This window comes from Eptatretus burgeri, chromosome 5, assembly GCF_056783735.1.
Source record: "Eptatretus burgeri isolate ZD-2024b chromosome 5, Ebu_testis_v1, whole genome shotgun sequence".
NCBI lineage: Eukaryota > Metazoa > Chordata > Myxini > Myxiniformes > Myxinidae > Eptatretus > Eptatretus burgeri.
Window position 1 is genome coordinate 35,723,230 of NC_140965.1, and position 27,176 is coordinate 35,750,405.

The following is a 27,176-nucleotide window of genomic DNA, read 5'->3' on the forward strand; positions in this document are numbered from 1 at the left end:
TGTTTCGCGAAGGCCAAGTTCATCGAAGAGGAGATCCAAACTGAGTCACAGGATGCGGAGCTGCCCGACATCTGGGAAGCTCTGCCTGCCGAGGAAAAGATGCACGAGAACGAGGAGATCGAGCTGTCTGACTTTCTCGAAGCCGACGAGCGCCTCGCGACTGGCGGGTATTTCACGCTGGTGGAGATTGCGGAGGAGATAATGCGCAGTGAGGAGCCGGTGGAAAGCGAAGATGACGAGGTAACTGTCGAGGAGGAAATCGTTCCGTTCGAGGAAGCCCAGCGTGCTTGTAGCACCGTCCGGAAGTTCATGCAGCAGAGAAGCGGGAAGCCCGGTGTGATGCAAGCGTGCGATCGGCTAGACAACGAGATGCACGAGATCCGCCGAAAGAAGATGCGCAAGCCGACGATTCTTGAAAGCTTTGTGTGTCGTGAATTTCTCGCCATGCCATATGTTAGTGTGTGTATGTTCTCCGTTCGCTTAGCTTATACAACAGTCGTGCCTTTTACTTGCTGGAATAAATTTTGTCTAAAGATTAACTACAGATGGGTAACTTGAGAAAATAAGGCCGTTTTTACAAAATCTCGTTACTATGCCACTCTCGCTACTATGCCACTTTTGCTCGGTCCCGACGGGTGGCATAGTAACGAGCTTTGACTGTATATATATATATATATATATATATATATATATATATATATATATATATATATATATATATATATTGTTCTCAGGTTGGCAGGATGGCCTAGACTCGCAGTGGTTCCCAAACTTTTTTGGCCATGACCCAAAATTTGAAATCACATTTGCCTCACAACCCAAATGATACTGGTACCTAGTGTACCTATGATAAAAATTGTCAGAGAAAATGCTTTTGACATGAAACCCCCCCTCAAAAACTGAGATTTTGAGGGGGAAGTTCAAGTTTGGGTCACGACCCTGGGTTTGGGAACCCCTGGCCTAGAGGTATGTATACTAGCCTCTAAGTTATCTATCCTGAGTTTGAATCTTGACCCAGTTATAAACTGTCATCCCGGTGCTTCACTGTCAAGGCTATTCATCAATATGTATGCCGTCCTTTGGATGGATGTTAAGCTTGGTGTCCCATCTGCCGGCATGAGTTGATAAATGTCAGAGATTCCACAATGTCCTTCTCAAAGAATACGTGAGCTGCCAGTACCCTGAACAAATTCCAAATTCCTGCCCTAACCTATAAAAGGTATTGATTCAACGACACACCCACACACTCAACCAATGATTCTTCTTCCCGTAGCCTTGTGAGGAAGAAGTGATTGTTCTAAAACTAGTGCTTAGAACTAGTTTGAGAAAAACGTTTTCATAAAAAAGGAGATAATATCAGAGATTATAAAGGTGAGCAAAAGCAAAATGGTAGTGGAAGTCCTGGAGCATTGTGCAGGTCGTTAGTGTAACATAAGTGATGCTTCCATGGGAAAATAGACCCATCCAGTGGTGACCATCTCCTCTTCGATCCAAATTTCTGAGCAGCCATGGGAAATCGAACCCACATTAGTGAAGAAAACACAACAACACTTTACCCACTCCACCACCAAGCATTTCTACAGTGTAATGAAGATGAGATCAATCCCATTTTGCTGTCAAATACATCCCAAACAGTTGGAAAAAAAACAACAATGCGTTAACGCAAACATGTTCGAGTTGCGCGGGTGAAACGAGAGTGCGAGTCTGTATCCAAGATATTACATTCCAATGAAAACAGAGAGTGTCCACCAAATTGCAAAGTTACGTTTGCACTAAATACAATCTCAGCTCGATGTCCAGCTGGCCATGTTACATGCAACTTGGCGAGTCATTGGAGGCTATTGGTATTGAGGTGGTACATCACCTACAACAGTAGGAATGTGTTCTTTGGGTTTGGAGTGAGTGAACTGATCGTTGATGGCAAATTAATTATTTGATCGAAGTTTCGAATTATACCGCTATAATAACATCGTCCCAAAAAACACCCAATGGCTTTATCGAATGCCTCTCGACAGAGGCAAAATGTCTCGGTTGACTGCTTGATCCATTTCGTACTCTTTCTTTCGTGGCATGGAAAAACTATGTGACCTTCTCGATCGTGGCATGGATCGACCCTGGTTATTTATCAGGGAAAGGTTAAAATTCTGAAAACAGGAAAAGCTTTGCTGCCATATATGATTTGCTACATTACATGGGTGCTGGCAGGATAAATCAGAGCTTTGACAGAAATTTTGGACAGGGTTCCCAGATAATAGTAGTTCACTCTCATGACACTGTGGGATCTGACTTACCAGCCAACGTTGACAGACTGGAACCCAGGTTAACATCTCACCTGAAAGATGGCACAATCACCATGCATGCGAAACAGCAGGTTGACAATTTGTCGGCTCCGGAATCAAACTCAGCCAAGACAGCTTAAAGAGGAGTATGCAACATCTGTGCTATGTCTCGAGTACACCACCCTATAGTTACCCTGAACACACAAAGTTAAAAGCGAGATTAAGCAATGGTTTCACATCCACCCGTCTGTCTCTCCACAAATGCCAGAGGAACAACTTATTTAAATGGAAAGTTATATTTTTAACATGAAAGGGAAAACAAACCTGCAGTTTTCCCGTACTTTGGCTCTGAATTCGTCCCAATTGCACATGCACAGAGAGGGGAGTGAGATAGGTATTTTACTCTGTCTGCCTGTCTGGCAGTCAAACAAAATAAAAACATAATTCCAAACAGGAAAGATTTTTTTAAAAGGACGTTATAAAGGACACAAACAACAGGCACAAATAACTAATGTAACATGTTAAATAAGGTGGTGCAATGGACATCGCATCAACGGTGGTAGATTGTAGAATTCATTATTTCATACGACTTTACAATCTTTATTTTATTTAAATTAAATTATACACTTGAACAATTATATGGAGTGAACTTTCAAACTTGCCTCCCTCCTCTAAAACCTGGTGGCACTTTATCAAGTCTGTCTCTGGTCGATGCTCCCTCTCTTCCCTCATTCAAATGGCAATACAGTTGACTGCTAGAAAGAAGGCTGAATGCCTCACTTCTGTGTTTGCTTCAAAATATTGTGTCCCTAACCCATCTCTCTCTGTGCCCACCCTCCCACTCGCACCCAACAGCTCCTGAAGTCTATGTATTTTGCACCTGAGCATGTGGAAACGTTTCTGGCAACGCTCGACTCAAGACTCTGCAAATGGACCAGACAGCATCACCTCACGTGTCCTAAAAACCTGCTCTGCTGCTCTTGCACTTCCTCCTGCCCTTTTCACCTTTTCATTTACCATAGGTCATCGTTCATCTGCTTGGAAATCAGCCAACATCATAGCATTACTTTAAAAAGGTACAAAAACTGATCCTTTTAACTACAGAACAATCTGCTTCCTTCCAATCATCAGCAAAGTCAGGAATCCATCATCGCAGTTGATTTGAAATCCTTCCTTTTCTCCGACAACCTCGTCTCAGATCATCAATTTGGTTTCAGCCCAGGTTGCTCCACCTTGAACAGACTGCTTCTACTCACCCAACAATGGATGGAGGTCCTCAATGTCAGACATGAGATCAGGGCAGTCTCTCTGGACATATCTCAAGCTTTTGGTATAGTCTGGAATCCTGCTTTGCTCTCCAAACTGTCTGCCCATGGAATCCAAAGCCAACTCCACTCTTGGATTGCCGACTTCCTTCACTCTCATAGTCAACGTGTGGCTCTCAATGGAACCCTTTCTTCTCCTCTCTCTGTCAAGGCTGGAGTACCACAAGGCAGTGCAGTCGGCCCAATATTATTTCTAATCGTCATCAATGATCTCATTGACTCTGATAAATCCTATCCCTTTGCTGATGACTAAACTCTCTGCCGTGACATCGCTCATCCTTCAGACAGGCCGGCTGCAGCCTCTTCCCTCTCCTCAGACCTTGACAAAATCACAAACAGGTCAAACACTTGGAACATGTTTTTCAATCCTGAGAATCACCTCACACTCACACTCTCTCCAAAAGCACTGTACCACAAACCCTTCCATCTACTTTCTCAACAACCTTCTCAAGGAGGTTCAGTCACAAAAACTCTAAGGTCTCACTCTCAGCCATGATCTCTCTTGAGCAAAGCACATTTCAAAGTTGGCCTCCAAAGGCAGATACCAACTGGGTGTCCTCAATCATGCAAAGTCCTTCCTTGGCACACCTGAACTCCTATCCACCTACAAGGCCTTCGTCCGCAGTTCGATGGAGTACTGCTCTCCCCTCTGGGCTGGCTCCCCTGCCTCATATCTTACTCAACATGACACCATGGAAACAAAGGCCTTCAATATCATTGGAAAATCTCAGGATGAAGCTGAGTCTGTGGGCCTGTCACTTCGCCATCGCCGACAGGTCAGTGTTCTGTCTTCTTCCACATAATTTTTGGAATTGCATCCTCTGCCCTCTTCATGCTTTGTCCCACCCAGGTATCTGCAGGATGCACCAGCAACCCCCTCCTAGTGAAACTGCCTAAATCCAGAATTACTGCTCACCTCCACTCATTTATTCCTCTTTTTTCCCCACCTGTGGAACCACCTTCCACATTCTCTTCAATCTCAGTCTTCCCTCCAGGTCTTCAATACAGCTGTTGACCACCATCTCAAGTCATCCCCCATTAAAAATCATGATCTTTTCTTTTCTACACCCATTAAAACACCCCCTATACCACCCAAAATTTTGTTTATGTATCCATAGTCCACCCTTTGCTTTCCACCTTATCCCTTGTCATGACCTACATCCCTCATTTGTCAGTCTCCATCTACTTTCTCCCTCTGCCCTGTTGTTGGTGTTTCCCCATTCTCCTGCTGTTCCCTTTGTTGTGTCGTGTCCTGATGTTTTCTGTCATAGCTCTCCCACGAGCCTGAAGGATGTATCTTCTTCTTCTTCTTTCGGCTGCTCCCGTTAGGGGTCGCCACAGTGGATCATCCGTGTGATCCGCATAGTGATTTGGCACAGGTTTTACGCCGGATGCCCTTCCTGACGCAACCCTGGTCGCCTCTTACGACACAGGGATATGGTACACCTATTTTAACCGGGGTATACACCGGCCCAGTATACTGGTACTCATTTCGCCGACCTCGGAAGGATGACAGGCTGAGTCAACCCCTTGGTGTATTGCCTGAAGGATGTATATAAAAAGTAAATAAAAAACAACAATGCAGAATACAAATCACCTTCTTAATACTTCCAAGATCCTCCAGGTATACAGTACTTGGACATGTTATATAGGATGGTGGTGGTTGGTTATAAGACCACTTCAGTAGCACTAAATTTCCAGATTAAAAAACAAACTATCTACAAAATCATGATTGTAATAAAATTGAAGTATATACTTGAATACTGCATGGGGTATTGTGTTCTATGAGATCTCTATATAGGCTATGTTAGTATCTAGTTAACTTTTTCAATGTGCCATTGAATCCAAAGGCAAGGTCACTGTGATCGTTGTGGCACCTCAAACGATCTTTCTGCAGAATATATCATGAGATCTATTACATTAAAATATCAAATGCAGCACTTGTATATGGGAGAACCTCCATTTTGAAACACCCACATACCATTTTATAAAGTCTTTGGTATGACCGATCAACCAAGGTTCAAACTGCCGACCTCTCAGACTCGGAGCATACGCACTAACCATTATGCCACCGCGTCTGGTTCTTCACGCAATCAACTTGGCTGGTGACCAGCTGAGCTATCAAGGTTATTGAACCTTGTAATGCGTCATTTGGCTTCTAAGCTCAAACAGTATTGGGTTTGAAAATACAACTGGAGTGTATTGGATAACCAATGTGCCGTTGTCTGATAAGACCAGAAAACCTGGCCTGTAGAGCTGATGAAACAACTGGCGTAGATTTTGGACAACTTCAATGGAAAGAGCAGGAAGGATTAGGAAGGGTGGAACACAGACAAGGGAGGGGCACATGAAAGAGGTAAGATGATCAGATAATTCTATGTTGGAATAGAGACATTGAGGGAGCTTGGCTCAAATTCAAGGATTTGTATCATTCGGTTGCCTTTTCACGACATAAAATATTAACATACATCATGGCCAATACGATAAGACAATTTAATCAGCATCAATTGGCAAACTTTATGCCAATCTGCTATTTCTCCTTCTCTTATAATTTTTGGCCATCATGACATCATCAAGCCTCTTTTAAGGGGCATTTCTAGTAAACTGAGGTCAAATTTGCCTCCAATCAATGTTTAAATATTTTAGCTTTATGCACAAGTGGCAAGTAAAATTCCAAAAAAAAATTAGGTCACAGTTCCCATTAAACACACAGTCTGACTCACCTGCCGCAGGTGAGAAAATGCAAAATAAATAAAAATCAAAACCCCACATTAAAGCCAAACTCCACGAAGTGCATCAAGTGGTGGAAGTTTAACAGCGGTTTTATGATTATGTGAGTTTCGAGTTCTGTACCTCGCACATCTCATTAAATTGTGAATATATCCAGCTACACAAAGCCACAGTTATGAAATGTGATTGGCACCAAATGAGGCTTGGGCACTGCTGTGTTGTGAAGGAGAACACCTTCAGTCAACATCCTTTTGTGCTGTTTGGACGAGGCTGCCATGCCAATGTAACAAAGACTTTTGAAATGGCATGTATTACTTCCTTGCCTGATGTTCAGCATTTAAAAAAGGATAGGAGTATGGACAATCCCCATCGGTTGGCTTACATGGGAGGAATTTTTTTCCTTCGGAAATGTCCCCACTGAGTGCGGTGAGAAATGCGGTGCCATTGTTGTCACGTTGCTGGTACCCAGAGTGCCCTGAGAAGTGGTGGCTCTTCCACCGAGCTCAGTGGCTGTGTTTGTCTTTCTGAACTGTTCCGTGTTGCCTCTTGTGTACCCGTTTGTATGCCCAGGTGAGTGAGGTGTGTGTGTGTGTGTGTGTGTGTGTGTGTGTGTGTGTGTGTGTGTGTGTGTGTGTGTGTGTGTGTGTGTGTGTGTGTGTGTGTGTGTGTGTGTGTGTGTGGCAGCTTCACTAAGAGCCTTAGATCCAGAGAGAGAGAGAGAGAGAGAGAGAGAGAGAGAGAGAGAGAGAGAGAGAGAGAGAGAGAGAGAGAGAGAGAGAGAGAGAGAGAGAGAGAGGGAGAGAGTGAGAGAGTGAGAGAGTGAGAGAGTGAGAGAGAGAGAATGAGAGAGAGAGAATGAGAGAGAGAGAATGAGAGAGAGAGAACGAGAGAGAGAGAGAACGAGAGAGAGAGAGAACGAGAGAGAGAGAGAACGAGAGAGAGAGAGAACGAGAGAGAGAGAACGAGAGCGAGAGAACGAGAGAGAGAGAACGAGAGCGAGAGAACGAGAGCGAGAGAACGAGAGCGAGAGAACGAGAGAGAGAACGAGAGAGAGAACGAGAGAGAGAACGAGAGAGAGAACGAGAGAGAGAACGAGAGAGAGAACGAGAGAGAGAACGAGAGAGAGAACGAGAGAGAGAACGAGAGAGAGAACGAGAGAGAGAACGAGAGAGAGAACGAGAGAGAGAACGAGAGAGAGAACGAGAGAGAGAACGAGAGAGAGAACGAGAGAGAGAACGAGAGAGAGAACGAGAGAGAGAACGAGAGAGAGAACGAGAGAGAGAACGAGAGAGAACGAGAGAGAACGAGAGAGAACGAGAGAGAGAACGAGAGAGAGAACGAGAGAGAACGAGAGAGAACGAGAGAGAGAGAGAACGAGAGAGAGAACGAGAGAGAGAGAGAGAGAGAGAGCGAGAGCGAGAGCGAGAGCGAGAGCGAGAGCGAGAGCGAGAGCGATTCTCACTCAAATTATAATCTGCAACATGGTTTTCAAACAGTGCTCCAAAATGGAATCTGTCCATCATTGCATTATAGTCCATGCTTTTGTGAAGTTTGTTTGAAATCCCTTTAGTTGTTTGCAAGTTATAATGGTAACAAAAAAAAACCCAATAACGGGTGGACGGACTGACAGACAGACAGACAGACAGACAGACAGACAAACAACCCAAAAACATAAAAATTCAAAATACCGCTCGTGGATGCCAAAAAATATGTGACACATGGGACAGGTACAGTATTTGCACAAGTAATAGATGGGTCCATACACTGTCCGAGCTGGCCTCTTACCTCTCAACGTGATACCGAACAAGAAAATGAAATTGCTCGTTGAGCAAGGAATTGCCGGAATAACATTGTCATATCTCCATGATCTCTGAAAAAACAAGAACCTGGAAATCAATTTGGTTCTTATAAGTCAATAGTGCAACTTTTTAATGAGTTATAGTACTTAGTTTGGTCATGATCATAACTTGGAAGTCAATCGGACTTGAAATGGCGTTTTTAATTGCAATTTGAAATTTTTGACCCGACCCCCCTGACATTCGACCCCCGACCGCTAACAAGGGTGTTGGTGTAACACCCCAATGAGACATGGTTGGATGCAGTATTGGAAGATGCACATTTTGGATTTAGTTTGAAGTCGATACGACCATTTTAGCGGACGTTATTGCGAAAATAAGAATTTCGGTTTTTCGGTGACCTTGACCTTGACCTTTTACCTAGATTCACCAAAAACGACAAGTGTCTGAGTTGGACCAATGGTGTGGCTGCTACAGGGTTAACAAACACACAAACAAACAGACAGACAGACAGAGACACACAGAATGACACACACAACCGACCAACATAATTGCCGAAATCCGAAGGATTCCGACAATTAATAATGATCAACTCGTGTAGTTCAACATGAGTGCAGTGGAATAAATTACACGTTGACATTATCCTTGTGATGTTTTCTCAATCGATGGAACCTGACTGTTAGGTTTTCACTCTCGAGAAGCCATACTAATTTCACTTAGTCGATTCAAAGTGGAGCAAATGTGGTGTGAGCCGACAGTCGGGCATTAACATTGCATGGCGGTATACTGCTGTCGTGCAGAGTTTCTTACATCCACTAATGGCCATAAATTGGACCGACCCAGCTATAAACTGTCATCCCTGTGTTTCACAAGCAGGGTGATTAATCAATGTGTGTGCCGTACCTCGGATGGATGTTTAACTGGCCGGCCTGTCTGCTGGAATTAGTTGGTGGATGTTAAAGATCCCACAGTGTCCTTCGTGAGGACGAGGTGAGCCATTGCTGGCATCATGAACAGATTACAAGTTCTTGCTTTGACTTACAGGGGGTCACTGCATTAGCAGCAGAGCTGTACTCCTAGCAATGATGCAACCAGCAGCTCGAGGGTACATACAAATGAATGAATTGCAGTACTGATGAGCTTTACAGTGCAGCGGAAATTAAACAAAAAGCAAAGACCTTTTTCAAGCGAGTCTGCTCGCCACTAACATGTTCAATGATAAGGAAATTCCATCGTTCCAAATCCCACTTTCAATTAACTCTTCCATGAGTTCTCAACAATGAGTTCTCTCAACATGACTTTGTATACAAAAAAAAGAACTCGCTTTCAAGTTATTTTCATAAGATTTCCAACCTGTCTTTAGACTTTGTCTTGTCTCTACCATAACTGTGTTCCAAGTTGGTGGATTTTGAACAAGTGCTGATCCTTCATAATTTTACACTTTTTGAAATCAATCCAAGTTTCAGAACATCGATTCAGAGGTGGAGGGGAGCATTCTCTCATGTGTATAAGCTTCAGACACAACATGAAGCCTTACAATTTTCCCCAATGGTAATCTAGCTCCATTCTGATCCTTCTAGTCACGTTTCTCTATGCACATAGTGGCCTCAATATAAGTTGACAGAATTTACCTGGACAAGTTCAAATCGGCTGAGGAAGACAATGAAGCTTATAAACTGAGATGTTGCAGTGCTTTTGTTCCATTTTTAGACCAAATATGTCCTGTAGTGCCTCCCTTCCTCTTCCTCCCAGGTCAGTCCCTCCGGAACCCGCATGGAGACAGAGCCAGGACGTTCTTGTCTCACCGTCGCTCAGGCCCCTTCATTTCCCTACTCCTTTTCCTGCAAGGTTAAAGTTTCCATTTGTCTTGGTGGAAGAAAGAAAAAAAAATGTTGGACTTCTCCAAATGTTCTTTTTGCAAAATGTCTGTCAACATCACGAGTTGTAACCATGTGAAAACTAAAGGTTAATTTGTGGGGCTTTCCATGCTCTCATTTGTGGTCAAGGAATTTTCTATGGTAGTAAAATCCACCACTATTCTCTTGAATGCAAAAAAAGTATTCAATGGGTTCACTAATCTCACCTGATTGTGATAAAAAAAATAAAAAAAAGAAATACATTTCCCATGGTGTCCTTCACACAAAGACCTTTATGAATACAATCCACAGCTGACTGGCAGTCTTGATAGAACCCCGTTGGATAATAATTCACCTTCATACATCCAACTTGGTAAAAACTTTGGAATGCAAAAGTCAATCTCAGGGAGTTGTTGGAATAAGTGAATGTTGAGGAAGAAGATGCACAATCTGTCTATTACATATGCACAGGGAGAGAAATTGAGAGAATAAAAAAAATGACAAAAGGAAGAAAGGAGGATTATAGGACAGGTTAGGGAAGACAGCAAAGTGGAAAGAAGACCATGAGTGTGTTTGCTTTGGTGAATTTGGAGAGATGCGAGCTTTTCTTTTTTGGGGGAGCTGAGTTGTGTAAGGATAGGGTACATGAATGGAGCACACAAGGAGTGTGTATGATTGTGCACGTGTGCGTTTCCAGCATAATTGCGCACGTAATCAAAATGTAGCTCCGATGTAACTACTTGGGCAGGCAGGTTAACGTAAAAGTATGCACACTTCCCTCCGAGCTGTCTAGCCTGGGTATGAATCTTGGCCCAGCTATAAACCGTCACCCCAGTGTTTCACAGACAGGATGTGTGTGCCGTCCATTAGATAGACGTTAAACAGATTGCCCCATTTGCTAGCAATTGTCTGCGGACGTTAAAGATCCCACGGTGTTTTTCACGAAGAATAGGGAGTTATCACCGGCACCCTGAACAAATTACAAATCCTGCCCTGAGAATGCTGGAAAGGCAACAACAAACGAATTGGAATAACCTAAGCCCAGGAACTCCTGCTGCAAAGATGTTCTGGAAAGAGAATGGCATGTACATTGATGATGATGCAATGAGTTACCAATCTGCAGTACATACATATTTTCAAGTGTTTGTACGTCATTCTTTCACGGTCGAATGGTAGCACTTTGAGTCCCCAATTTGTGCGGAGGTACTTCAGAATCTGGGCACGGCCCAGACCGCACAGTGACCTTTACGTCCGTTTTGAAGCCACAAAAGACTGCAATAACATGCATATTGAGATATGGGGTCAGGCAGTGCTGCTGCCACCCACAGGTCAAGCCACCATGGGGCCAAAAACTCCATCACTTTTCAATGCCCAACATGTCCTGAAACCACTGCCAGGAAAAACTCACCCAGCCAGGTAGCGCTAAGTATTCACCCCCTCTACCCCCCCCCCACACCCCCTTGATAGTCATATATAAAACAAACTAAATATTGAGCTCAGGTTAAACAATGCAAAACAATTTTTGGAATAATGAGCTGTTAATGGCTGTGGGATGTAGACGAGCAGATATATTTTTGATAAGAAACGAACAGTAACTGTCAGCATATCTTGGCAAAATGTGATACAAACATTGGCGAGGACACAATACTGCCCACTGGTGGTAAAAATTTGTTTAATTGTGAAAAGTTTGAATGTTTCATTTTATCGATATATTACTAAAACTCTCATCTTGTATGTATGCATGTTCCTGAAATACAGCCAAAACGGTACACGATAGCGCAAAAATTTTAGGGCCACCTTACTTACCATTCTCTTGAGGTGTGCAGTATCAAGTTTCGTTCAAATTTGGCAACGAAAAAATTATTTAAAAATCAATTCCCGATTCAGTCAAGTACTCTTCAGGAGAATTTGATCAATGCAAACAACCTCAGCGGTATAGTTCGGTGTAGCTATCTTTTTTTTTTCTTGAAATGTTTTTTTTTTTTTTTTTTTCATCAACCGCTGTCACAACGGGAACCCTTTGGGTTCACGGTCGTCTAGTAGACATTAAGGAGCCCTCAGTTCTTTTTTTTAAACGTACCTCCGTAGGTACAGGATTTTGGCAGTATGAGAGGTTTGAAAGAAAAGGGATGAGAAGGGGATAATAGGAGGCCAGAAGAGTGGAGGGGAAGTGAGGAGTGGAGGGGAAGTGAGGAGCGAAGGGAAATGATTTGGTTTCTCCAGGCACTCATGAAAGAGAGAAAAAAGGAAAAGGCACTCACTTCAAATTACAAGCCAACCCACTCCTCTTACTTGCAGTTAACTGTATTTCACTGTTATATATATATATATATATATATATATATATATATATATATATATATATATATATATATATATATATATATATATATATATATATATATATATATATATATATATATTGTTCATTCCCTTGCTTATTGTGTCCAATGTGGTCCCACTGCCACCATTGTCAGTTCATTGCCTATTTATTATTACTAAATTATAGTAATAATAATAATAAAAATAGCTAGAGCGACGTCGATGACGTGCCATCGCAAATTTCCATGCTTCCCACCTCAAGCAAAGTTGAAAGATGGCAAAAAGTTCCACCAGGAATGACCCAATATCAAATTTTGAGTTTAAAGACCTTGTTATGACCCATGTGACCCGAGGTCCACCCCCTCTGGGGAATGATCCAGAGGTAAATCTGATAAATCATATCTTCTTTCATGCATCCCCAAATGTTGATTGCATACACAAAGTTTCATTATAAAATGTGTAAAAATGTGCCCGTAATTGCATTTTTCATTATTTGACGTTTTGACCTCCATCCCATCCCCAATGAGGCAGGGCTAAAATGATACCTCTCTTGCACCATATTTCGATGTAGTGATCATAACGACCAAGTTTGGTGAATTTCTGCTCAACCGTTTCAGAGGGATAGCTTGACGGATGGACAAATGGATAGACAGATAGATAGACAGACAAACATAGCCGATTCCAATATCAATATACAGCTCATTCAATAGAAAAAAGGGAAATGCAGAGAAGTTTGAAATTTTTTGAATGGTTGATGCATTCTTTGATCTTGAAAGCAGAACACTTATTTTACAAGCAATGGAACATTGTTGCACGTAGCTTCAGGTTGGCCGTAATCAATTGTCATATAGCCACGTTCATAAGGAGATATCATGTACAAAAAGATAATGCAATACTGCCCACTGGTGGTAAAAATTGCATTTTTTTTATTGTGAAAAGTTTGAATGTTTCATTTCATAGACATTAAGGAGCCCTCATTTTACTTATTTTTTATGTACTTCTGTAGGTGCAGGATTTTGGTGGTGTGAGAGGTTGGAATGAGAAAAAGGATGAGAAGGGGATAATAGGAGGACAGAAGAATGTTTGGGGAAGTGAGGAGCGAAGGGAAATGAGGCTCGGCCATCTATATAACATGAAGCAAGTGTATCTATGTCCACCTTTTACAGCGTTTATCCATGTTGTTTGTGTTCCTGTTAGAGCACAATGAAATAAGTTGCATACGTTTTGTGTTGGTAGTACCCAGGGTCAGGTCATGGGCACAATATATATATATATATATATATATATATATATATATATATATATATATATATATATATATATATATATATATATATATATATATATATATATATATATCCCTCATCCCTCCCTGTTGGGGGGGGGGGGGACACGACTTGCAATCCTCGCTTATACACGTGCCACAGTGGAAGTGGTTTTGGCCTAAGTCACATTTGCTCTACGGGGAGGACACGGTGGCCGTACGCCTTCTGAATTGACAGAAACGTGCGGCGGCCTCAGGGTGGCCCTACGCCGTCTGGCTATATTTTACAGGCCGTAAGGTCGCCGTGGAATTATAACGCGGAGTTATAACTTTTTTCATTTCTACGTTCGCCGTAGCCATTCGACAAGCCAAAAAAAAAAGAAATGGTAAAAAATATATATATTAACCCATTCGTTACCGTCCGTCTGGCCGCACGTTTGCCTTAGGCCCCCCTGCAGTCACCTTGCAGGCACCTTGAGTCTGCCTTGAAAATTCTATGGCCGCCGCAGGGCCCCCTTATGTCACCGTGCGACATCAAATCAAAGACCGTACAGCAACCCCAGGTTTTCGGTCTCCACAATTTCTCAGACCTAAGGTCTAAGTCACATTTGCTCTACGGCGAGGATACGATGGCCGTACGCCCTCTGAATTGACAGAAACGTGCGGCGGCCGCAGAGTTTCTGAGGTGGCCTCAGGGTGGCTCTACGCCATATGGCTATATTTTACAGGCCGTAAGGTCGTCGTGGAATTATAACGCGGAGTTATAACTTTTTCATTTCTACGTTCGCCGTAGCAATTCGACAAGCCGAAAAAAAAAAACTGGTAAAATAAAAATAAAAAATTAACCCATTCGTTACCGTCCGTGTGGCCGCACGTTCGCCTTAGGGACCCCCTGCGGTCCCCCTGCAGTCGCCTTGCGGGCACCTTGCGTCTGCCTTGAAAATTCTATGGCCGCCGCAGGAACGCCCTAAGGTCACCGTGCGACATCAAATCAAAGACCGTATGGCAACCCCACGTTTTCGGTCTTCACAATTTATAAATACCCCATGCGGCTCCTCGAAAAATAAAAACATGTGACTGCTACATTGTGTGACCGTGGAAATACTGCGGCCGCCGTATGATTGCTAATGGCCATAGATTTTGGAGACCCCATGGCCGCCGTGGCAAATTTGACTTAGGCCTAAATACGCCGTGCGGCTCCCCGAAAAATAAAAACATATGTGACTGCTACATTGTGTGACCATGGAAATACTGCGGCCGCCGTATAATTGCTAGTGGCCGTAGATTTTGGAGACCCCACGGCCGCCGTGGCAAATGTGACCTCGGCCTTACTGACCACTGCTGTAGACAGGGGGATTATGAGCCACGGCACAAAATATATTTGTAAACCTCCCCCACTATCCCCACCCTGTCCCCCTCACGCCTCAGCATCTACCCCATCCCCCGGCTGCTCCCTAAGGGAGCAGGTGTTTCTAGTTTGAATAATTATTACTAGCCAACCCCGTGCGAAGTGAGGGTCATTAGGACGTCAAAAAATCCAGTATTCACAACGTGATTTATCGAATTTCTTTATATACAATGTTTCTTATTACATTTTTGTGTCAAATGCACCTTCTGAGGTAATCAGCATGTGCAGAAGAGGGTTTTACATTGCAGACACTTTTCTAGGAGCGGTATTACGCCTCTCAGCGGTCACGGTCTGTCGATGGCAGACGTAATGACGTCGGCGAATGACCGATGATGTCATGACATCATTACGCCTCTCAGCGATGACGTCACGTCGCCATACAAACGAATGTAAAAATTAGAAAATCGCCAAAAAATCCCAAACCTCTCCGTCTGGCATGATCTCACATAGCCCATGCTGTACATTAGACCACAGAGCACCCACATGCCGAAAGTGGCGACAATCCGTCCGGCAGTTTCGGAGGAGTTACATCCACAAAATATGGCTTAGCATATTAATATAATAATACAATACAATTGTAATAAAAGGTATTGCTCTTCTCCACCCTTGATGTGATTAGGATTATTTATCTATTACAACAAAAGGCACAGGTCAACCAACAATCAAAGCAAAGCTCTAGTCTACCAATTTGAAACAAGTAATGAAGAGCAAACTTGGTCGCAGTCGGCTAAATCTAGCTTACCTTCAATTGTTCGTTGACTATGCCTCTTCCACAAAGTATTATTTAATATTATATATACATTAAATTATTTATTCCACTGCTAAACTATATTAGTAATATTTTATTATTGTATTGCAAAGTAATATAGAATAAACAAGCAAAAAGCAAAGATGAAGTAATCAGGAGGAACCTGGATAGGATTCACATTGCAGCTGCTACTCCTCCACTCAAAGCCATCTCGGCACAGCCAAGCGAGCCTTATTAAAAAAACAAAAATAAATAACCCAGATCAAAATAATTAAATTCTTCTGGCTACCAGACCATGCATTCAATCAGATTGAAATTTAAAACACGTATTCCCATCACTACTCGATCATAATTCTGAAGTTTCACGTCGATTGATTAAGCGGTTCCAGAGAAAACATTATTTAATATTTTTTCTTAAATCCAGTATGGCTGTCAAACCATGTGACCTCAATTATTCCTTAACAAACTTGTACACACATGGCTTGGGGAACATTTGTATGAAGTTTCCCCTCGATCTGTTCAGCCGTTCTGGAGAAGATTTCTACAAGTTTAAGGTAAATCCAATAAGGCTGCCAAATTATGTGATTAATGACATCATATGTGAATGTTTTGTTCCTCATGGATAGGCGATCATATGTGTGAAGTTTTGCCTCAATCTGTTTGGCCACTTCAAACATTTTTGAAGGTTTTTTTATTGGTTGTTTTTTTAGCAATATGGCTGCCAAATCACGTGACATATGATGTCATCAATTGTTTTTCTGTGGACCATTTTATCCATACATGGCCCTCAAAAATGTTCACACTGAAGATATGTAATGTTCTACATATGCAATTATGATGTCATGAAGAAGGCATCTATGACATCATATAAAATCACACTTCTTCCCCATGAGAAGTACTTGCCATGTGCCAAGTTTCAATTTTTCCCTTGGTGTGGTTTCAGAGATAGAGATTCAAAGTTTTTTTCCATTTGTCCAACATGGCTGCCACACCACGTGACCCATGCCATCATAATTACCAATAAAACGTAAAACGTTCTACATGAGTCGTCGCTCCTGTGGTGAAAATTTTGCTTCAATCGGACAAGCGGTTGTGGAGAAAAATACTAAAGTTCTGTGCGGACAAACAAACAAGCGAACAAACAAGACCCAAATGTAATACCCTCTCCTTCAGCGAAGGTAATAAAATGCTCACAGCATGCCCTTAAACCTGCAAACAAAGAGGATGCGAAGCAAGGGTTCCCAAGGGTTTAATTTTTCCACCAAGATGTAAAAACACAAGCATAGAAATGTGCCATGGATGATGAATCAAAGATGGAAATGAGATGCCATGGCAATGGAACAATCAGAGCAGGAAGGTGAGCCACGCCACCATTAAACAAAGGCCTCCAAAGGGGGCAAAACGGCCCAGCGAGCGGGAACCAGTGAGAGCGACAAGGTAGCAACTACCAGAGAACAGAGTCATTCCCAAGGTCATGAGATAGCCGGTCTACAATTGAGCAGGGCAGGAGATGAGAAGAGGGGAGGGGAAGTGACAACAGATTAGATTTAAGAAACAAGGTGCACAACAGCAAAGAAAGCACAAAAGTGCAATGCTGCCCACATGTTATCAAGGTATGCTGTGTGTAGTACAGTATAAAGCTATACAACTGAAAATAGTTCATGAGATTATTACAATGGGACTGGCAGTATGCTACCATATTGAGAATACATACATGAAGCGATACTGGTGTTGTCAGTCATTCCTGTATGTGATCCACAACACTTTCAACCCTTCTTTAACTCCAGCTACCCATCCATCGCCGGTCTTTCATCCTTTATCCTCCAAACAATAACTCCTCAGTCCTCACGATCCTACCCTTTTTGCTTTTCAAACCCCGTAATTCCCAAGGGGAACTTCCCTCATATATATATATATATATTATATATATATATATATATATATATATATATATATATATATATATATATATATATATATATATATATATATATATTATATATATATATATATCTCTCGTGCAGCCTTATGGCTGCTGGTTGCATCATTGGTTAGGGATGCAGCTATGCGGCTGATGCAGCGTCCCTATTACCAGTACACTGGCACTCATTTTGCCGACCTCGGAAGGATGACAGGCTGAGTCAACCCCACCTGGTATTAATTCAGCAGCCAACGGGGATTGAACTCAGGACCCTAGGAACCCAAGTCAGCCACCCTAACTGTGAGGCCAACACCAGGCTTTCCCTCACCTGAATCCACCTGTTCGTTCCTCCATTTCAAACCCCTCCCCTTATCCTTTCATCTCACAACCTTCCTTCACACCATCACCTTCTAAAACACTCTCCTAATCCCTATTCATTCCACATTTGAAAACATCCTCCCCCCCCCCCAACACTAGTCACTACTTACCCTATTAGCTCACTTGCTTCACAGTACAATGACAAAATTACCCCAATTAACTCATTACATATGGGCTATAATTAATATACAAAGGATCCCTCAGCGTGTGCAAATCATCATGGAATTAAATAGATTTCTTTCTTTTCTTAAATTATTTCCTGTAAAACTCCCCCAATAAAACCAGATCAATGGTGCAACCATTGTTGCCATTGATTGTCATTGTGCAAGATAAACAACATCTGCCCACTGCTCGTCGGGTGGAATTTTAAATATACCCATTATGTTGGTACACCGAAAAAAATAATTTCAAAAAAAAACATCGGTATGAAAAAAATAAAAATAGGAATACCGAGCTGTGATACCAAAAATGAACAAATAGAAGAAAGGTGTTTACACTCATTAAATACCGTACATGGACTGCTTGATTTAAAAAGCTTTTATGGACTTGGCTACACCTGGAAGAGTGGAATGTATGACGTCAAGGCATACCAAGAAGTAAGTAGAGTAGGTTTTAACTTTTAACCCTCAGCACCCAAGCAATCGCGTTTTTCTTTGCCCTCGTGGCTGTTTTTAAAGCAATTGCAAATTGGTTATTTATATGAATCAGGTGTGCTTTAGGACGCCTGTGCCGATTTCTGAAACGGTGATCCGTGATAGTCATACACAATAGCGATAGTGGTATGAAGGGATTCTGATGTAGTCATACCGGTACGATAGCGATACCAATATAGCCATATTGGTATGAAGCGATACCGGTATGGCAATCCACAATAGTCATACCGACATGGCGATCCGCGGTAGCGATACTGGCCTGTGCCGATTACAAACACTGATCTCGCTTGAAAACAAAAAATCATTTTTAATGCAAGTGGAAGTTGGAAGTAAAATAGCCATTTACATCAGGGGGGAGAAAAAATCCCTATGTGGGAATACCTTGAAAAATTACCATGCGTCAGTGATGTGTACATCATATATGAATATGTACTGACCATTGCATATTAAAAATATTTATTTATTTAATACCGATATACCGGTCTGAGCCCACCGGTATATCAATATTGCAAAAAAAAAATTCAAAAACTATAAAAAAAATAAATAAATAAATAAATAAATAAATAAAAATCGATCTTGAGCCTCATACCTGGACTGAGATTAGACAACTTGAAGGTGGGTGCATACAATTTAAGGCTTATCTGTCAGCCATGCACATGTATATCAGTAACTTAAAGACAATATATATTAACAACTATAAGATACAAGTCTGAAGACGCCGATGGTTCACGAGCGGTATTTGACGATGTAGATTGTTTCAGAAGTCAAGCATGAGACAATGTGATAATGTTTGACCAAGTTATAAAAATGATCAACATGATGTGGTACGGGTGACAGGTCATTAGCTGCAAAATATCGAAAACCTGGTTTCATTCAACAACTTTTAAAATTTGACCTTTGCATTACCTTTTAAGGTCACAAAACAATGTTGTGGACATTAAAATAAGGAAACAGGATACGTGCAATAGCTTATTCGAGTTAGTTTGTCAAAGAAGGTCGAAAACCCGGTTCGATTCCCACAACTTTGAAAATTTGACCTTTATGAACTTTAAAGGTCAAAGGTCAAGGATTATGACCTTTGGTGCAAAACTTCCTCTGGAACATTCCAGGAACAACATAACGTCATTTAGGCTATATGGCATTTCGCACTCCACGGATTATCCATACTTTGATGAAATCAGCGTAAAAACAAACTTGAAGGGGGCGCCACGGGCAAGGTGTTCGAGATAGAGCAAAATGGTTTCAAGACTTTAGGTGGGGAATGACCTCAAGATTATGCATAAAAAATATTGTCATCCTAGCTCTCAAAGTTTGGGCGGTCGTTTGATTATTATGTCAAAATTTGAAATTTTCTAAGTTCGTGACCGTGTGACGAAAATGAAAAATCGAGCTCTGTGGGGCTATGCAGGTGCCATTGGGCTAACCAAGTACCGAAACTCCTGTCAGATTCGACAAACCCCTCAGAGAAGATGGATTTTTATGTCAAAATTCGCAATTTTAAAAGTTCGTGACCTTGTGACCTTGAAATTGGGACGAAAATGAAAAAAAAAATAAAAAAATAAAAAAAAAAATCGAGCTCCATGTGGCTATGCAGGTGCCATTGGGCTAACCAAATACCAAAACCCCTGCCAGATTCGACAAACCCCCCCTAGGAGAAGATGCAAATTGAAATCAGCTAACCCTAAAAACACAAGTCGCAATTTTCTAAGTTTGTGACCTTGTGACCTGGACCTTGGGACGAAAATGAAAAAATATATATATAAAAAAAAAAATCGAGCTCCATGGGGCTATGCAGGTGCCATTGGGCTAACCAAATACCGAAACCCCAGCCAGATTCGACAGACCCCTCAGAGAAGATAATTTTTTACGTCAAAATTCGCAATTTTCTAAGTTCGTGACCTTGTGACAAAAATGAAAAATCAAGCTCCATGGGGCTCGTCAGGTGCTATTGGGCTAACCAAATACCGAAACCCCTGTCAGATTCGACAAACCCCCTAGGAGAAGATGCAAATTGAAATTGGCTACCCCCTAAAAAACGTTTTTTGGGCGTGGCTCCACCCATAATGGGCGCTCCACGCCCATTCTCAGGAAAACACAACGAGATCATGATATAAACCTCCCACCAAAATTTTATCAGGATCGGATCAAAACCCACGGAGCTATGCTCAGGACAGACAGACAGACAGACAGACAGACACACACCAATAACGAATATAGTGGTCACATATTTTTCGTGAAAATTTTTTCCGTGAACCAAAAATATTAATGAGAAATTACATGCTGTAAAGTATAAATCCTGGAATGTTAACTAAATAAAATCAAACTTTCGCACTTTGAAAAACATTTAATAATGGAGAATCGTAGCTGGAATAGTTAGAAAAAGAGAGGAAGAGAAGAGGTACAGTATACGACATATTTTTTGCCATTTGGAGTTGGTGTTTGTTTCTATTCTAATACTCTCTGTCTGTCTGTCTCTCTCCCTCCCCCCCCATTCTTCACCCACAATAGTCTCTACCCCCATTAGCTCTAGCTAACCCACCCCTCTGACTTTCAGTTTACTGTATCTCCTCTTCTCTTCTCTTCTCTTTTCCTATTCGTTCATTCTCTTGTTTATTGTGTCCAATGTGGCCCCCACTGTCCCCATTGTCAGTTCATTGCCTTTTTCCCTCAATCACCCTGCTCTTCAATGATTCTCAATCTTGTATACAGTAAACCATCAAATATCACGTGTTTCTACCAATCGCGAGCAACTTATTGTATTCCGATTTCGTTCTCGCGGTATTTAATTTTGGCCAATCGCGGTTTTTGAGCCGAGATGAGTCATTGCTTACATCCGCATGTATGATCACCTCACATTACGCGTGTGACAAGGACTAATTTGATTTTGGTAAAGATCTGAATCCGGATCTGATTAAAAAAAAAAAAAAATTCAAAGTGATTTTTCACCATTGAGAGATAGGGCCAAAAACGATATTTCGAAAAATGATTGGGTCCAATATGATCGACTGAATCAGGCAGAGGTATGCTCTACACCGAATTCCCTTCTGGTTTACACTGTATTTTTTTGTATTTTCATGTTTATTTCAATGTTAACATGCTATATATATATATATATATATATATATATATATATATATATATATATATATATATATATATATATATATATATATATATATATATATATATATATAGTTACGGTTGAGGAAATTCGCAAACCACCATTCAGGTCCCGTAGGTGAGATATCTCTGTAAGTACATGTGTAGTTAGCCCCAAACCCGTTGTTTAGAGGGAATAAATGTGATTCATTCGGGCTGCGACCCTTTAAGAAAGCCGTTTTTCTGTTCTATCTTTATTTTGAACCAACCACGTCTCAACCGCCATCACACAACAACCACCAACCGCAACGCCGCTTCACAACAACAACAACGCCAACAGCCACGTCCTTTACCTTCACAGCACACCATCCCGCAACCATCGCATCACCGCCATTCCAAGCGTCACCCTGGCCAGGGACCGCCACTTTAGACCCTCCACCACCTTCGCCTCTCCTTCTGCGGCCATTCCCGCACCGCTTGTGGGCACCGAGCGTCAGGCTGTCCTGGCCTCGTGCGGGACGCGCGCCGAGCCGCGGGTACAAAGTGCGGCCTTTCCAAGGAGAAGTCGGATCAGGAATGATACACGCCCACTTCCAATCCGTCCAATCAGCAAGCGCGAGGCGATTTGGCCCCGCCTCCAGGCGCGTCGGAGTAGAATCGATATATATGCAAATTCGAGGATCAGGGGAGATTCACGCCCCTTTTTCTCCGTCCAATGGGCGAGCGTGGCTCCACCCCCGAGCTCGTTCTGATCCAGAAATTTGCATATGGGTTCTCCTGCCGTACTATAAAGCGCCGAGCACGGGGTGAATTTAGTCAGTTTTGGGCTCGGGCGAGTTGGAGAAGTGTGGCAGCGGCAGAGTGTGGCAGCAGCAGTCAAGACGGGTCTGGAGGAGAGTCAGTCTGTCGGGGTTCGGAGCCTGTCGGGGAGCTGCAGAGAGGGGAAGGCGGGAGCGCGGTCGAGGTCGCAGTGGAGTCGCTCGTCGCGGGACCCAAGCAAGCCAGCTATCCTCTTTCCCCAGATAATCAACAATTCCCCCCTTCCCCCCACCCCCCCCCCCCCGCGCTGAGATAATGCGGAAAGGGTGCCCCGTTCCCACCCATTCCAAGCAGTGCCAACGAAACCCGCGGAGGAGCGCGGAGTCGGGGCACCGCCGCCACATTTGCGTCTCATCACAAGACGGGTAGGCTCCACCCGGTCTCGCGCCCACAGGGCCCGTCTGTCCCCTTGTATTTGAGGGTGGCCCTTTTCTTTTGCTTTTGAGTATATGTGTTGTCGGCGCCGTCTGTGAAGTAAAACTGTGTAAGTGTTGCCGTGTGCTCGCGTAGTCGTTAGTAGATCTGCATTGTTGTGTTTCTTTTGTTGCAATTGCTTTTGGTGCATAATTGTTGTAATTGTATATGTGTGCTTTCCGTGTGCCGCGGAATAAATGTGCCTTATGTTGAACTGTTTTTCCCGTTTTGCTTCGTCTTTTCTTTAATTGAATCTCCATCTTACTTCACGTAAAGGGTTGGTAGTGGGCTAAATACGCCCGATAATTAATCGCAACCGTCGAGGTTGACGATAACACCGCTCGGTTATCCCGATAGTACGGAACGGGTCGCTTAAAGTGGCCGGTGTCCGGAGTCGACCGGCGGTGAGGTGCGATCGCCCGGTCTACCCTCCGTGTGGGTACTTCGGTAGGTCGAATTTGGCGAACAACCCTATCCCACGCGGGGGGCCGATTGGCACGATCGTGGTGAGGCCAAAAGGCCCACCCGTGACTAGTTCCCGGCGTTAGTCCGAGAGGGTCGTGACAGAATTGTCCGTCCGGTGGGCGACGTGCCGCGATTCGAGTTACGTGGCCGCTCGCACGCCGGCGGGAATTCGCAACAATATATATATATATATATATATATATATATATATATATATATATATATATATATATATATATATATATATATATATATATATATATATATATATATATATATATATTGCTCTGGGCCATGCTATGAGAGGGTGTAGGGCAGCCCGGAATCATGGCGAAACCCAATCCTTATCCCTTTGTCGTAAGAGGCGACCAGGGTTGCGTCAGGAAGGGCATCCGCGTAAAAAGCTACGTCAAATCAGTATGCAGATCATAACGGATGATCCGCTGTAGCGACCCCTAACGGGAGCAGCCGAAAGACGAACAACAACACATATATATATATATATATATATATATATATATATATGTATATATATATATATATATGTATATATATATATATATATATATATATGTATATATATATATATATATATATATATATATATATATATATATATATATCTGTGTTTATTTCAATTGTAATGTGTTTATTTCTGGCTGCCATCGATCTTAATCTATATTTTCTCGAAATCCAGGAACTGAACCCCTCTCTTCCCATTGGCCATTGGTTTCCATGACCGCAGTATTAACTATCGTGGCATTTTCCAAGAACCTAACCCCCTCAATATGGGAAGGTTTGCTGTATACTTAAAAAAACAAATTCCTATTCCAACATGAGTTTGTGTGCAAGCAATTTCTTATTCCTCAAAACATACTAATCTACAGTACAGCATGATTAAATAACATCAAAAGCCCAAAAGATCCCTAAAATATGAACTTGCAGTTACATTACCATCATAATCTGGTGGTTTTGATGACAAATTTGTTCCATATACCTGTGACTGCAACAGTCTGTTCTCATACTGCAGGTGCTGAAGGAGAAGTTTTGACACTATTTTAAAACACATTAATGAGGTTCAATGTGCTTTGCCCTCCATGTACAAACCAAATTTTATGAATGATAAACTCACCAGATGTGGTTGAGAGGAAAATTGAGTTCCAAGTAGTGCTAATGTGTGCAGAAAGTGGTATCGGTTTGCAGTCTCAAACACCTGCACAGTGTGGATGAGATGAGTGTCACGTGATTAAGTCACACTGGCAGTAAAAGGTTTCCCTATCCTTTTTCAACAACTTCAATATTGTATACATTGTTTTTGCTTTTAAACAAGCTTTCACCAACTTTATGAAAGGGCGGAAGACGAGTTGAATATCAGTCCATCTGCGACAAAGCCAACCAACCTTAAGTTTCACATTCGCATATTGCACAACTCTCTTCTCAACCACTTTTTAGCCACTCAAACAATGAACCTCTTTTATCAACTATATTAACTTGAACTTTCATGTTTTAACGTCTGAAAGTACAAAACTAAAAAAATTCACTCACTTGCTTCAAATACTCATCCACTTCTTTATTTCGAAATCCTGTAAAAGCAGCAAACATCCCCCAAAGTTACGTAAAAAAAAAAAAAAATTCCCAGATCATATTCAAGCAAGAATAGAGTGAGGAGGCAGGGATATGAATATTTGTTGAAATGCTAATACACGCAAACAAAATACACACACAAACCACACACATATATATATACACACACACACACACACACACACACACACACACACACACACACACACACACACACACACACACACACACACACACACACACACTTCCTTGGCACACCTGGGGTCCTGACCACATACAAAGCTTTCATCCGTAGCTTGATGGAGTACTGCTCTCCCCTCTGGGGTGGTGCTCCTGCCTCACACCTTTCTTGGCTTTCTCCCACAATGAAGCTGAGTCTTTGGGTCTCTCACTCTCTCAATGCAGGCAGTTCAGTGGTCTTTCTGTCTTCTATCATCTCCTCTCTGGCCTCGCCCCCTCCCCCTTGCTATGACTGATCTGCCTCCCGCTCCCCCCCCCATATTTGCGCAAGGCACTCAGAGTCCACCAGCAACGCCCTTCTGGTAAAACTACCAAGATCATGAATCACTGCTCACCTTCACTGTTTGATTCCTCTTTTTCCCCACCTCTGGAAGAAACTCCCACACTCTCTTCAATCCCAATCTTCCCTCCAGGTCTTCAAAACAGCTGTTCTCCACCATCTCTTATCTTTCCCCATCTAAAACCATGATTTTTTCTACCCCCGTTAATCCACCCCAAACCCACCTCCTTCATATTCCCTGCTTTCCTTCCTGAAAGTCCCTGTGGTGTCCATCTTGTTTACCCCGTGTACCCCCGCCCCATCCCTCTCCCTTCCACAGATCTCCTAATGTCTCTGTTCCCCACTGTTTGGTGCTTCCCTCTCCCACCCCTCTTGTTATATGTTCTGTGCGTTTGCTCTTATACGAGCCTCAACAACGTATACAAAAAAAAAATAAAAACACACACACAAACAAAACACACAATAGCACCCACATACATGTGAGCACACATGATCAGTGATCAGTGACAGAGAGATCAGCCCTGCCATTCAGTTATGGTCAGACATGAGCCACCGTTCTACTTATGGTATCGCTTGGCCATTTTCATTGATAGCAGTGGAGCATTGGAAAGCAGTCATAATGTGAGCTGATTAATTTGCCGGGAAGGAAAGCGGGATTTGGACACTAGACCCTGCCTAAACTCAGCGTCTCGGATGGCATCTATGGTTGCTTAGCAATCCGTCGTGCCACGGAGTTATCTGCGGTTCATCAGCTTCAGGGTCGTCGGCCGGGAAGTGGATCTGAGAACTTCCCTCACGACCCCCACCTTAATGAACCCGTAAAAATAGCACATGCATTCAGTACTGCAATTTACAATGGCCCAGACAGCTGGCTGGATAGCCGAGGCACATGGAGGTGTGCGAACTTGCCTTTGAGCTGTGTCACCTGGGTTTGAATCTCAAACCTGTTATGAAGTGTCACCCTGATGTTTCGCATGTAGGGTGATGCAGCAATGTGTGTGCCATCCATCGGAAATACGTTAAAACAGAGGATCAATCTCCCAGCACTGGTCGTTGGTGGACTTTAAAGATCTCACGGTGTCTTTCGCAAGGTGAGGGCGAGTTATCGTCAGCACCCTGAGCAAATTACAAATTATTGGTCAAACTCTCACACCAAACGACACTTGGTAAGAGTGGTAAGTCTGCCAAAAACCCCGACACAAACTAAGTAAGGCTTTAGTCCTGCATTGGACTGGATGATGATGATGATGATGATGATGATGATGATGATGATGATGATGATGATGATGATGATGATGATGATGATGATGATGATGATGATGATGATGATGATGATGATGATCCCAGGTGCTACGTAGGTAATTTTTACCTTGCAACAGCTTGATTTCTCTGGTGGTATCAATAACAAGTAGGCTGTGAGGCACCCACTGTACCGATAGTGTTCAAACCAGGGACAAGAGAGACCTCACAGCATCCTCACTGTGTCAATATACCATATTAAACTAGGATGCATCAAGCAGAATCTTTTAACCTCATTTAAACTCTCTCCGATTGCACACCTTTGTGACTTCTCATCCCACTCTTCGAGACTGAAC

General features: G+C 42.6%; 1 protein-coding gene across 4 annotated transcripts in view; it reads right to left on the bottom strand.

Moving 5' to 3' along the window:
• The window catches only part of LOC147026224 (transmembrane protein 256 homolog), a 96,670-nt gene that overhangs the window by 67,040 nt on the left and 2,454 nt on the right, over window positions 1-27,176 (bottom strand). For 2 of the 4 annotated variants that reach the window (XM_085881417.1, XM_085881420.1), the window contains exons 2-3: window positions 25,023-25,060; window positions 24,610-24,690 (exon numbers count right to left, since the gene is read on the bottom strand). In XM_085881417.1, coding sequence (XP_085737543.1) covers window positions 24,610-24,690; window positions 25,023-25,060 — 119 coding nt within the window. Of the gene's footprint in view, window positions 1-16,961; window positions 17,217-24,407; window positions 24,531-24,609; window positions 24,691-25,022; window positions 25,061-27,176 lie in introns of those variants that run through there. The other 2 variants (XM_085881418.1, XM_085881419.1) reach the window with 2 other exon arrangements.